The sequence below is a fragment of the Topomyia yanbarensis genome, chromosome 3, assembly GCF_030247195.1.
Source record: "Topomyia yanbarensis strain Yona2022 chromosome 3, ASM3024719v1, whole genome shotgun sequence".
In the NCBI taxonomy this organism is placed as follows: Eukaryota; Metazoa; Arthropoda; class Insecta; order Diptera; family Culicidae; genus Topomyia; species Topomyia yanbarensis.
The window spans coordinates 373,404,173-373,417,948 of record NC_080672.1 but is presented as its reverse complement, the minus strand read 5'-3'; the positions used below and the strand labels follow the sequence as shown (position 1 = coordinate 373,417,948).

The window sequence follows — 13,776 nt, the reverse complement described above, 5'->3', positions numbered from 1 at the left end:
GTTTACAAACGACTTATACCTACTGTTCCATGCATCCATCATGTCGTGAATAATGTATTCGATAAATCCGATCTGACTCTTGGAGATGCTGCAAGTCGTCCGGTCAAACATCGGCATCACAATCGGTAGATTCCTTCGCTTCTCCTCGTCCGTCTGGGTGAAGTACTCCTCCGCTATTCGACGGGCCCATTCGACGCAGAACTTCAACGGCCGGGTCGGGTTGCTGACGTCCGCGCACTTGATCAGCATTCTTCGCACCAAAATCTGATTGTCATCGTTATCGTGGGTTGACTCCTTCCCATCCACGTCGGTTCCGAACACGCTCACAAATTTGGCCAGATGCTCAAAGTGTCGGGTCATTTCCGTCGCCAGGATCATGTCGACGATAACCGATCGGGCCAGTTTGTAACTTTCCCGATCCAGATGTTTGAAGATGTTGATTTTGTCGTCGCCTGCATCCAATGGTGATTGAGGTTAGTTTACCACAAGATCGCTACAGTTAGGTACTTACCCAGGGTTAGCTTGAAGGTAGTTGCCGCGTGGTGCGACTCTAGCACGCAAATGTCGTTGTACAGCAGGGCCAGATCGTGGTCCGAGTTGCACAGGAAAGCGGACGAGCGGCCAGGATGTTCAATGTCATGGGTTGCTGCCGCGATCAGTGCGTTCGCTTCGTCCATCCGGTCCATCACTTTGATCTCGCGGGTTGCCAACTGTTGCAGGTAGCATGCCGTTGCCTAAAAAGTAAAAGAGAATGGTATTTCTAAATATGTTTCGAAGCAAATATTTAAAATGTGATCGCGTACTTTGTGATAAACAAATATTATATTTAATTTTTTAAGGTATTTGTTTTTTTTGGCAATATTTGTTTATTTGTTGAATCTTCACCAACAGACCCCCTGGCTTAAACTAATTACATTTCAGGATCGAATTCCTCGTCAGGTTGAAATCAAAAGCCATCGCCAGGTTTAAAACCATTCTATTCAGATCACACCCCATACTAAAGCTCTCCAGTTCACTCTGAAGAAACTCGGCATCAGTTTTATTCCGTATTTGTCGATAAAAATTCATGCTGTCGGCGAAATAAAGGCGGGGCCCTTGTAATTTGATATTGACGAAATTGAGGTAGAGGAGAAATATTACTGGACCGAGATGGCTTCCTTGTTGGATGCCGTATTCACAAACATTAAGTTGGTCGACGTTAACATATCGGTACAACTGCAAGATACACAATACAAACTTTTTAAAATTCAATGCAAAACACAATAAAACTGCGCAGCTTATCCTCTGGAACCGGTATATCATCCTGCTCTAGAAATTCTCGGACGATCGCGCAGGTGCTGGGTGTACAATATCCGACTCAACGGTCGAATACCACAGTATATTTATTAAACGTCAATTGATAGGATAAGCAAAGCGAGAGCAAAAATCTACAGGTTACGAGGAGATCGAAAATTCACGAACATTCATTCCTATTACAACCTAGACGTGATTCTCATCAACATCCCGAACGTTCCCGTAATCATCAAAAAGTACCTTTTATTCACAACTGTAGTTTACCGGTTTACAATACTGGGTATCATCGACTTCGGCAACCAGCTCCTTCTCCAACTTCATCTTCTTTAGCGCCTCCAGTAGCTTTTTTGGAACGAAGGCACAACAGGAACAATTCTCGGAAGCTGATCCAACTTTCACGTTTACTTCTTTCAAGCCAGTTAGCGATATCTGTCAATATTTCCACCATGCATTGGCGTAGTAGCGGTGGACGGGTATGAGGGCCGAAATATTTTATTAAAATTATAAAAATTGAACATTTTTGACAAAAATGTGCCTAGGGAGTCAATCCACGGAGCGGTGAGCACAGCAGCGCGAGAAGTAATAGGTACTGCTCAGAGGCGACCCAGAAACGGTTGGTTCGATGAGAAGTGCCAGAGAGTGACGGATGAGAAAAATGCTGCCAGAAGCCGGGTGTTAGTGTTTGGTACTCGGCAGAACAGAGAGCGGTACAAGGAAGCAAGAGGAGCCGAAAAAAGAATTCACCGCAGAAAGAAAAAGCATTATGAGGAGAACGTCATTAAGGAGGCGCAAAACAGTATGGAACAAAATGATATGCGGAAATTTTATGAAACTGTCAATGGCGTACGGAGAAAAACAGCGCCGTTTCCCGTCATGTGCAATGACCGTGAAGGTAACTTGCTGACAGATAAAACTATGGTGGAGAGAGCACTTCGAGACATTGTTGAATGGAGAGAATGTTAGCGCGTCAACGAACAGAATAAGGATAAGTGACGATGGACAAGTTGTGGAGCCTCCGACGCTAGAAGAGGTGAAAAAGGCAATCAAAGAGCTGATAAACTGTAAGGCTGCTGGAAAGGACGAGCTCTCGGCCGAGCTTTTCAAACACGGTAGTGAGAAGCTGCACGAAATACTTCACCGTACTCTTTTGAAGGTATGGGAAGAAGAAGAACTACCTACTGACTGGCTAGAGAGCCTCATTTGTCCCTTATACAAAAAGTGGCACAGACTGGAGTGCGCCAATTATCGAGGAATATCGCTCCTTAATTCGGCGTACAAAATTATGTCACGTATTCTGTTCAACAGATTAAGGCCGTTGGAGGCGTCTTTCGTCGGCAAATACCAAGGCGGTTTTCGTGAAGCAACGGATCAAATGTTTATCCTGCGACAGATCCTAAATAAATTCCGGGAATACTACTTGCAGACACACCATCTGTTTATTGATTTCAAAGCGGCGTACGATTCAGTGAAAAGAAACGAATTATAATAGATAATGGTAGAACATGGTTTTCCGACGAAACTGATTAGACTGATTCGTGCAACGCTAGATGGATCGAAATCAAGTGTTCGGGTAGCGGATGAGATTACGACGTCCTTCGTAACCTTAGACGGATTGAAGCAGGGTGATGTGCTGTCAAACTTGCTGTTCAACATTGCTCTTGAAGGTGCCAACAGGAGAGCAGGCGTGCAAAGGAACGGTACCATCGTCACTCGGTCCCATATGCTACTAGGATTTGCGGACGATATTGATATCATTGGAATCGACCGCCGAGCGGTGGAAGAGGCATTCGTGCCTTTTAAAAGGGAGATAGCAAGAATTGGTCTCACAATCAACACCAGCACGACGAAGTACATGATAGCTTGAAGAATACGTGGGGTGATGTTGGTGGTGAAGTGGTGTTAGGTGGTGATAAATTTGAAGTAGTGGAAGAATTTGTGTATCTTGGAACTCTAGTGACGTACGATAATGATGTTACCCGCGAGGTGAAAAGGCGTCTTACAGCTGCAAATAGGGCTTTTTATGGACTTCGTAGCCAGCTGAAGTCCCGTAGTTTGCAGACGAAGACAAAATTCGCGACATTGATAGTACGGCCATGAAACGTGGACGTTAAAGGAGGTTGATCGTAGAGCGTTCGATGTCTTCGAACGCAAGGTGCTGCGAACAATACTCGGCGGTAAAGAAGAAAATGGCATCTGGCGGCGTCGCGTGAATCACGAGTTATACCAAGTATATAAAGGAGTGGATATTGTCAAGCTAATGAAAAACAGCAGGCTGTGGTGGGCTGGTCATGTGGCACGAATGCCGGAAGAACGACAGGCGAAGATAATATTCAGTAGAGAACCGGGAAGAGGCCGACGACTCTGTGGCAGGCCGCATACACGATGGCTGTTTGCAGTGGAAGAGGACCTAAAAGCACTCAATGTCCAGGGTGACTGGAAGAGATTGGCCCAGGACCGGGTCCAGTGGAGGAGAATTCTTCACTCGGCTTAGATTCAACGAAGAGAATTGTTGCCCATCAAGTATCAAGTAAGTGCCTAATATTTTAAATGGAATTCTCTAAGTTCCTTTTGCAAGAGTTATCTTCTGAGAATATTTCCTTGTAGTGAAAATAAGTGACAGACCACGGCACCTACCGGTTGACTCATTGCTAACCTCTACGGCACCTACCGCCGAGGACTACATCGAATAGATCACGACGAAGGGAAGAGTTAAATATTTCACTTGTATCGTGACAAAGCTGGGAGCGACTTGCTTCACGAAATGGATATCTGTAGAGTAGAATGGGGTCAAATAGGCATGGGGTGCAATAGGTATATGGTATTATCTTTGCTATGATATTGCAGAGGTCGCTCGTGTTGCGTGAATTGGGTACTAGGTAGAGAAAGTCGTTGACGACTGTCATTTCGGCTGTTACCGTGGATCAGCTCTATTAGTTACGGCTTTGTTTGTGTTTTAGCGTGTTGTTCTGTGAAAACATTATGTCTCAGTACAGTACATTTAATCAATGTAAATGTCGGTTTTATTTCGAGATTTTTGAGTTTGAAAAAATACAGACATTTACATGAAACAATCGCTTGGGGGCAAGATAGATCAGCCATTTGGGGGATCAGCCTCTACACAATTCAAGGTTGTGTTCGAAGCTTTTCGTGTGAAACGAAAATGATCGAAATCAATGAAAACGCGTCAGATATTTCACGTGAGTTAACATTATAATAATTTATGGTGTTATTGAATTAGATAATCGAAAAAAAAAAGAACATAAGCGAAAGAGAGAGGGTAAAGGAATCGAAAAAAATGCTCCGCAGCGAAACCGGGTTGGCCCACGATTTCATGATTTTTCACATCATTTGCCACTTCCTCATTTTCTTACCTGAATGACGTTAGTGAATTGCATTTATTATTTGTTATTATTTTTTTGAAAAATTTGCAGTATTTGTACTCTTCAAATAAAAGTTGAGCCGCTGATTTTCTAGGCGTGTGCATTGTTTTATTTAACCTTAAATATAGTGACCTATTGTACCCCCAGATTTCAAAAATTCCGAAAAAGCTACCTTCGCCTTATTGGATTTAGCTTGAAAAATATTTAGTTAGGCAAAAAATCATTATTGTTAAAATATTTCCAGATATCTAACCTTTCCAACGAATGTTTGTTTGTCAAAATCAGTGCAAAAATACCATAGCGCGTGCGCGCCAAAAAAAAAACTGATCTACTTGACCAACTCTACTCTACCGAGAGAAATTCTGCCGACAGGGAACTCTAAGCCGGTGTGGAGTAGTTTCACCACCGAGGAGCTAAATGGCTCAAGGTAACGGGTATCAGCTTCGGTGAAAATTCCGCTGTCAGGGAACTCTCAGACGAATTAAGGTGAGTTTACCGGAAGACGGAGCTAAATGTATCACTGCGTTGCGTTGCGTTGCATAAGCACGGTATACTTCATAGATTGCAGACTGATGACTCTCATTTCCAGCAAGACTACTTGAGGAGCATTGTTTGGGAATAACAATTGATCCAGTCCAAGCGAGTTTCGCCTGAGAGCCACCATTGCGGGCCACGACCATCTTTACCGTAACTTGGGATGAGATAGGAAGTGTTGATGTGGTAAGAGCTAAATGGATCACTGAGACGAAAACTAAATGGCTCACGGAAATGGGAGCTAAACGGCTCACAGAAATGCCTTGCGGTAACTTACCGCTGGCTAATATCCGAGTGGAGTTCCTGGTTAAATGGCTAAAGTACAAAGAGGATCTATATAGCGAAATAGATGGAGAGAATGACGGAAAGCAAGAGGAATGCAGGAAATTAAATGGTCGAGCCATTTCATGGATCCGGGGTTAACTTCAGAAAATTTGCGAGCAGAAGGCTTCATGATCGCCAAAATTAACGGCGTCTTTCTGTGCAACTATTGTGCATCTTCAAACTGGGCAGTGCAGCAGTTCAGTTGAATGGTGGAACAGTTAAACGAGCAGTTGACCGCGGGTTGCCAACTGTTGTCGGTAGTCATTGGCAGGCCCGACGAGAGGGGGAGGGGGGGTCAGGGGGGGTAACTACCCTGGGCCCGGGTCTGTTTTGGGGGGCCCGCGTTTTTAACTGAATTTAATTTATTGTTGTTGTTGTATAATTGTTGAAGTTTATTGTTTCTCGCTAACTGGAAGAACAACCACGTTGTTTGCAACAGATGGAGATGGCTTTTGGTCACGGTTTTAGCAAATATTATTTTATTTTGTCTATCGCCGATAGACAAAATAAAATAATATTTGCTAAAACCGTGACCAAAAGCCATCTCCATCTTTTTTATTGTTTCTGTTGGCACTGCAAATATACCACAATCAACTACGTTCCAGTCGTTCCAATGGTTTTCTGAAGTACGTGAACGTAACCCTATTAGATTCATTTAAAAGTGCAATTGAACCATTCTTGTTTCATTGATCGCAAGTGAAAAGTGTTCAAAAAATGGTTGAATACGCACAGTACAGTATGAAGTTGTACACAATTTAACATATTCTTAGCTAACTGTTACTAATAAAAGTTTGATATTTTCGGAATGGGATGATGATGATGGTGGTCTCACCTCATACCCCTACAAAGGTGTGAGCTGGACGATTTGTCTAATAGATAATTGATATTTTTACACATGACTAAAACAGTGAACAAAGCAAATACGGACTGGTTAACAGTTCAGACATACATTTTCCTTCAAAAGACCGCAACCAGATAGGCTTCAAATATTTCGCAAACAACCAGAGTCCATCAAGCAAATTTCCATCCCGGGAAGTGGCTTGATGGAATCGGGAATTGAAACCAATATCCGCATTTTTCAACAATAACAAGCAAGACTCCTCCCGCCTGACCAAGATATCGCTACTACCACATATAAAGATGGAAAGTATCGAGTATGGTGGCAGTGCAGAGCCTAGCCGATTTATATCATCAACGTCAGACCTCAAACTAATCTACCACTAACCCAAGGCAGTCAAGAGAAACTCCCAACTGGGAATATCCTAGATTGATCGGGAAGGATTGACGAGTAGATGACGAAAATCAATGTATGAAGCCATTTTGAAAACTAAGATGGCGAATTCCAGTTAAGATATCTGTATAATCTGTATAACCTAATATTGACATTTTCGAAATAAAATAATCACAGAATAGATATAGATATAGTGATTTGTGACGTGGATGATATGATTATAGAAAATTTTATCAACCAGAAGGCATCCAAAAGGGCATCGCTCATTTATTCGTCAAACCCGCCTGAAAATACCCTCATAGTTTATACAGAAATTGTTCGAAATAGCTCCAAGCTACCATTTCTATCATCTACTCGTCAAGCCCGTTTCAAAAATTTCCAAATTTTTAGGGTTATCGAGATTATTGTTCAATCGGACGTCTCCATCCTGGATTTCAAAAAGGTACCAAATATTCGTTTTCATCATGTACTTGTCAAGCCCGTTTCGGAAATACCAATATTGTTAGGGTTATCGATAATGTCACTCAACCAATGCGTTTTAGTAAGAATGTAAAGCAAACTTTTTTTACAATCTAAATCCCAAAAAACGAACACTTTTTTTACGAACTAATTCAATTTACGAACCCTTGTCTTGGTTCCTAAATGGAGGTTCCAGTGTACACATTTGGTGAAGAAAAATATGGGAATTTTACTAGATACTAATTCTACCCATTAGTATTCGCCAAAAGTTGAGACCCTTTCTCTCACAACTATCTGTCTCAGTCTTTTTAACAGCAGACTTCGCTGTTGGATCCCAGTCATCGCCTTCCTAATGTTTTTTCTCTGAATGTTAGCGCAAGTGTAACAACTGATTCCAAAACCGATTTTACCATGTTCAGAAACCAATAAAGAAAATTCGTTCAGGTCATAGTGACAACTGCAATAGCTGAATCCAGCACCTCAAAATCAACAGTATGTACCAACAACAAGAAACAAGGCAGCATCAGTGGTGCGAAATTGCACATTTAGTTGCTTATTTCTGATAAATTTGCTGAAACAATATTCAGTTTCAACGCTTCCCTCATTCATTCACTTCCAAACTAACTGAAATTTTGTGAAGAATCGAATGGTTGAGTGCAGAGGAAATATTTCATTCACCAACCAAAGCATTTATTTGTTATTATGTGGACAGTTTGAAGGATTCCCGGACAAACTGACGCGATTAGTGAAGGCGACGATGGATCGGGTGATGTGCGTAGTACGTGTCTCAGGGACGCTCTCGAGTCCCTTCGAATCACGCAGAGGGTTACGGCAAGGTGATGGTCTCTCGTGTCTGTTATTCAACATTGCGCTGGAAGGTGTAATAAGAAGAGCAGGGATCGACACGAGTGGTACGATTTTCATAAAGTCCGTTCAGCTACTTGGCTTCGCCGATGACGTTGATATTATTGCACGAAACTTTGAGAAGATGGAGGAAGCCTACATCAGACTGAAAAGAGAAGCCAAGCGCGTCGGACTTGCCATCAACACGTCGAAGACAAAGTACATGATAGGAAGAGGTTCACGAGAAGAGAATGAGAACCGCCCGCTTCGAGTTTGCATCGGTGGCGACGAAATCGAGGTGGTTGAAGAGTTCGTGTACTTGGGCTCACTGGTGACCGCCGACAATGATACCAGCAGAGAGATTCGTAGACGCATCGTGGCAGGAAATCGTGCTTACTTTGGCCTCCGCAAGACACTTCGGTCGAACAGAGTTCGCCGTCGTACGAAGTTGACCATCTACAAGACGCTGATTAGACCGGTAGTTCTCTACGGGCACGAGACCTGGACCATGCTCGTGGAGGACCAACGCGCACTTGGTTTCTTCGAACGGAAAGTGCTGCGTACCATCTACGGGGGAGTGCAGATGGAAGACGGCACATGGAGACGGCGAATGAACCATGAGTTGCATCAGCTGTTGGGGGAGCTGCCCATCTGTCATACCGCAAAAATCGGACGACTACGGTGGGCACGGTTCTCAATTGCAATCCGACCGGTACAAAAAGACGTGGCGCGCAGCGAGCACGATGGATCGACCAGGTGGAAGACGATTTGCGGACCCTTCGCAGACTGCGTGGATGGCGACGCGCGGCCATGGACCGAGTGGAATGGAGGAATCTTTTGTATACGGCACAGGCCACTTCGGCCTTAATCTGTTAATAAATAAATAAAACAGTTTGAAGGCAGAAGTTCTTTTACATTTTCGAGCATAACTGAACTGCGTAATCTATATCTGGTGCACTTTGGTTGATAATCCCTCTCAGAGCTATCATAGAAACAAGATTCAGTTTGCTCCTGAAACCGAACATATGCGAACATGAATGCGTTGTACCGAAAAATCGAAGGACGAGGGAAACAAACCAAACATTCGATTCATCGCGGCGGGCATGAATTGAATCTTGTTTCTCTTTCAAGCTCACGCAGGGATGTCAATTTTTCTATGCTCAGATTCTGGGCAGCATTAACGATGGTAGCATTAACGTGCGTCAAGGGAGCATGAACGATGGGAATATGGACTGTATGGCAACGCCGCAAAAAAGGATTCCAATTGCAATGGCAAGTCGAACGTAAGCCATTCTGATGGCCAGCCACAAATATTCCTTTAATAATTTTTATTTTTTCCATCTATTACATGTTTAAAATACTGACGACTCTGTTAAGCTAACGCATTGAATCATGTCAAATAAACAATTTTTATAAAAAATAGTTTAATTGAAACGGTTGCATCCGTATAATTTCTCTAATCGATATTGAAATAAGAAGTCATATATGGTAGGGCCCGGCAGTACTTCAAACCCTGGGGCCCGGCGCGGCTCTCGACGGCCCTGGTCATTGGTGGTGACTTCAATGTCTGGGCTGTGAAGTGGGCAATAGAGTAACCAACACAAGAGGTTGTATCCCGCAGGAAGCTCCAGTGAAGTTAGACGTATGATTGTGCTATGGAGGTTCCATTAGTACATTTCGTAGAGACGAGAGGAAGTCTGTCATCGACGTAACATTCTGTAATCCTTCACTGACGGCGAACATGAATTGGAGAGTTTGAGAGAAGTATACCCAGAGTAACCACCAGGCGATTCACTACAACATAGGCCAAGGAACTCTGCCGCAGTGCGGAGAAGGACGACCGGCGAGCGAAGGTGGACTCTTTGTAGAGGCACTTCGGCCGGACAGCGAGACCGAGACAGAGAACTGGAGCCACGGCACCCAGCCCTCGGTCTTGATGATGATACCAAACGTGGCGCTGAAAGCTGTGATCCTGGTGTATCCGGACGTGTTCAGGAGAAGTGTTTAGATGATGGCAACTCCGAAAAGTGGCCGGTGGTGCTGCTAAAAGTAAGGAAAGTAACCAGGCAATCCCTGGTTTGCTGGATACACTCAGAGAACTCGGAAAACTAATCGACGACCGGTTGATCTTCAACAACCACGTCACGTGCGAAAGGTAGGCGTAGGCAACGAACGCACAGTGGTCGGAAACGCCAAAAACGTGAACTTAATTCACTAGAGGCCAAACCGTCGAATATATTCACAGGATGTCTTTGGAGGAATTGTTCGTATGAATATTCCCCACAATCTGATAACAATTGAAATTAGGCATAGCTTACTACGATCGAACTAAAAAAAATAACTTTTTATACTGACGAGATAGAAAGTTGATTTCTTCGACAAAGTTTTAGGAATACTCATAGTGAAGAATTTTGTTGAAGAACTTGAGCTTGTAGGAGTGAAGGTTATCGATTTATAAGGCGTTTTCTATGGCAACACCCTTAAATCTAGTTTTTTTAATATAACTTTTTTAATTGTGATTTTTCGTCCAAACTATGTTCTAGACAAATGTGTAGGTATCAAAACTACATAATATTGTCGAAGACTGTATGTAAAAATACTCATTCTTTTCAAAGTTATTGAAGATTTTTACATTTTTTTACACCAATTTCAACTACGTATAAGAAAGAAAGGTGCAAACCAAAATTCACGAACAGGCACTTTTTTACTCTCTAAACTATGCACAGTAAAGCTAAGAAGGTTTGGTGCGTGGCACTCTAGAACACTATGAATAGGGTAAGCTTACTTTATCATGTTTTTTGACTTTTTCCATACAAAAATCAGCAAAAAAATTTTTTTTTTATTTTTTTGCCCCAATTTTTGAAATTCCTGGTTCGATATTCAATTACAAGTATTATTTTCACTTATACCTGAATATTTCAGATTTTATAAACGTGGGAGCAAAAATGTATAGTTTTTAATATCATTCAAGATTCCAAACTAATATATACTCAAATAGACATGTCATAATGAATTTAATGCTTACAAAAGGATGTCACACCATTATTTATTAAATTTTACGGGAAAAATCGAAAAAATTTTTTTTTTCTGATTTTTGTATGGAAAAAGTAAAAAAACATGATAAAGTAAGCTTACCCTATTCATAGGGTTTTAGAGTGCCACGCACCAAACCTTCTTAGCTATACTGTGCATAGTTTAGAGAGTAAAAAAGTGCCTGTTCGTGAATTTTGATTTGCACCTTTCTTTCTTATACGTAGTTGAAATTGGTGTAAAAAAATGTAAAAATCTTCAATAACTTTTAAACGAATGAGTATTTTTACATACAGTCTTCGACAATATTATGTAGTTTTGATACCTACACATTTGTCTAGAACATAGTTTGGACGAAAAATCACAATTAAAAAAGTTATATTAAAAAAAACTAGATTTAAGGGTGTTGCCATAGAAAACGCCTTATAAATCGATAACCTTCACTCCTACAAGCTCAAGTTCTTCAACAAAATTCTTCACTATGAGTATTCCTAAAACTTTGTCGAAGAAATCAACTTTCTATCTCGTCAGTATAAAAAGTTATTTTTTTTAGTTCGATCATAGTAAGCCATGCCTAATTTCAATTGTCATCAGATTGTGAGGAATATTCACACGAACAATTCCTCCAAAGACATCCTGTGAATATATTCGACGGTTTGACCTCTAGTGAATTAAGTTCACGTTTTTGGCGTTTCCGACCACTGTGGAACGGGATAGCGAGGATCATGCCAAACGTCGGCGGTCCGAGAAGCAGCACGAGACGTCTGCTAGCGAGTATTGATACTGTGATACAGCGATCTGGCGAAACCGCGAATATCTATACAGGACGTTCCGGTTGATGGCCGCATAAGTCGCGAGCGCGTACAAAATAATGTCGTCAGGGGAACTACAATCGGAGAAACACCAGAAACGTGAGGAAGGTGATGAGAATCGATTTGATGGCGAGGTGGCAGCAGAAACGGGACAATACGGAAAAAGAAGGACCTACCGGCTCATTCTAAACTTGTTGATGTGGTCCAATAGAAAGCATACAGAGGTGAACTTCCACCTGACACAGCTTCTGTTGGGCCACGGCTGCATCAGAAAGTATCTTCACCGGTTCGGGCACGAAACGTCACCGTTGTGCCCGGAGTGTGAGAACGTCGAGGAGACACCGGAGCATGTGGCCTTTGAATGTCCAAGGTTCGAAGCGACACGCAGAGAGATGTTCGTAACGGGAGGGTCGAACATCAACCCGGATAATGTCGTCTACGGAATGAAAAGTGTCGTAAACACCTGGAACGCGGTCAACAGAATGGTGACGCAGATCATGACTGCCTTACAGTGGAAATAGTGTGACGGACAGCGTGTAACGGTTTCAGGAGAGCAATCACCACCGGGAAACTTTCTACCGGAGTAGGTTAGAACTACCGCTGGGGATTAGTCGAGTAGACCGCGACAGAGCACCGGATTTGGCCGGACTGACCACCCCACCACCCTGAGAGAAATATAACGAAAGCAGAAGAAGAATCGGTGTTGGGAGAACTTCTTCCACCGGAGAATTCTCAGTCAAGATTCACCGTCGGAGACTAGACTGTGTAGATCGCTACAGGCCACCACCAGTTGCGGGTCGTCGGGATACCAGCGAAGCGAACGCCCTGCTCTACCGGAATTACCGGACCGACCTCGAAACCTGGCTGGTTGGCTCGGTTTCGGGTGTAGGCTAGTTTCATCGTCGCGGACTAGACCGAGTAGTTCGTGAACAATTTGGGAGTTTAATGGCTCAAAGAGTGCTAAATGACACGAGAAGAGAGCCAAAGGGTTGAAAGGAGTTACGGTGCTGAATGGCATTGGATAGAGAACCAAAGGTCTCAAGAAGTTGCGGTGCTGAATGGCACAAGGGTGCTGAGCCGTAGTGTTGAATGGCGACATCGAATATGGTGACTTGGCGTCGACCCTTGTCATAAACCAGTATATCTGGGCAGTTGTGGTGTAGGAATTGATCCGATAGAACAGTGCGATCCCAGTACAGCTTGAAACGGGTATCTTCCAGAACAGGGACAGGCAAGTAACAGTAGTTCTGCACAAACTCCTCCAAAAGACCACGTTACAGCGCCAATTGCTGGTGTAAAATTTTAGCAAAGCTATTGTGACGCTCGATGTAGGCTGCGTTGGCTAATATGCGGCAGACTGACATAATGTGGTCGATGGTCTCATGCGGTTTTTGAATTCTCTTATATTGTGACAAATGTCAAAGTAAGCTCAGATGCCAAATTTCACATCATTTGGACAATTTTAGACCCCCGCCCACTTCGCTTGAAATTTTTTGAAATGGGTACTATGGGAAAATATGGAGGAAAAATATATTAAATGCAATAACTTTTGAAGTAGAGTAAAGCCATGTCAAGTGATCCTCGAATTTTTCGCAAAATCACCGATTTTCATGAGGTATATTTTATTGTATAGGGATTATGGTGAATAGCTTTTGGTATAAATATTTCGTTAAAACTCCCTTTTTTCTTTGAGATATTAACCCTTAAACTTTCTTGTATAAGAAAATTGTAAATTTTATATCTCAAAAACTACTGAAGATAATTGAATGAATTTTTGTACACTTATAGAATGATATTAACACTATCTCACAAAAATATATCTATTGTATAATTGAGTAAATAACGGTACTTTGCATCTATTTAAAAATTT

At 42.5% G+C, this 13,776-nt stretch overlaps 1 protein-coding gene across 11 annotated transcripts in view; it reads right to left on the bottom strand.

The window, feature by feature from the left end:
* LOC131692520 (high affinity cAMP-specific and IBMX-insensitive 3',5'-cyclic phosphodiesterase 8) overlaps nt 1-13,776 on the bottom strand; it is a 591,531-nt gene that overhangs the window by 2,631 nt on the left and 575,124 nt on the right. For all 11 annotated transcript variants that reach the window (XM_058979616.1, XM_058979617.1, XM_058979619.1 and 8 more), the window contains 2 exons: nt 512-734; nt 24-452 (listed from right to left, as the gene is read on the bottom strand). In XM_058979616.1, coding sequence (XP_058835599.1) covers nt 24-452; nt 512-734 — 652 coding nt within the window. The remainder of the gene's footprint in view (nt 1-23; nt 453-511; nt 735-13,776) is intronic.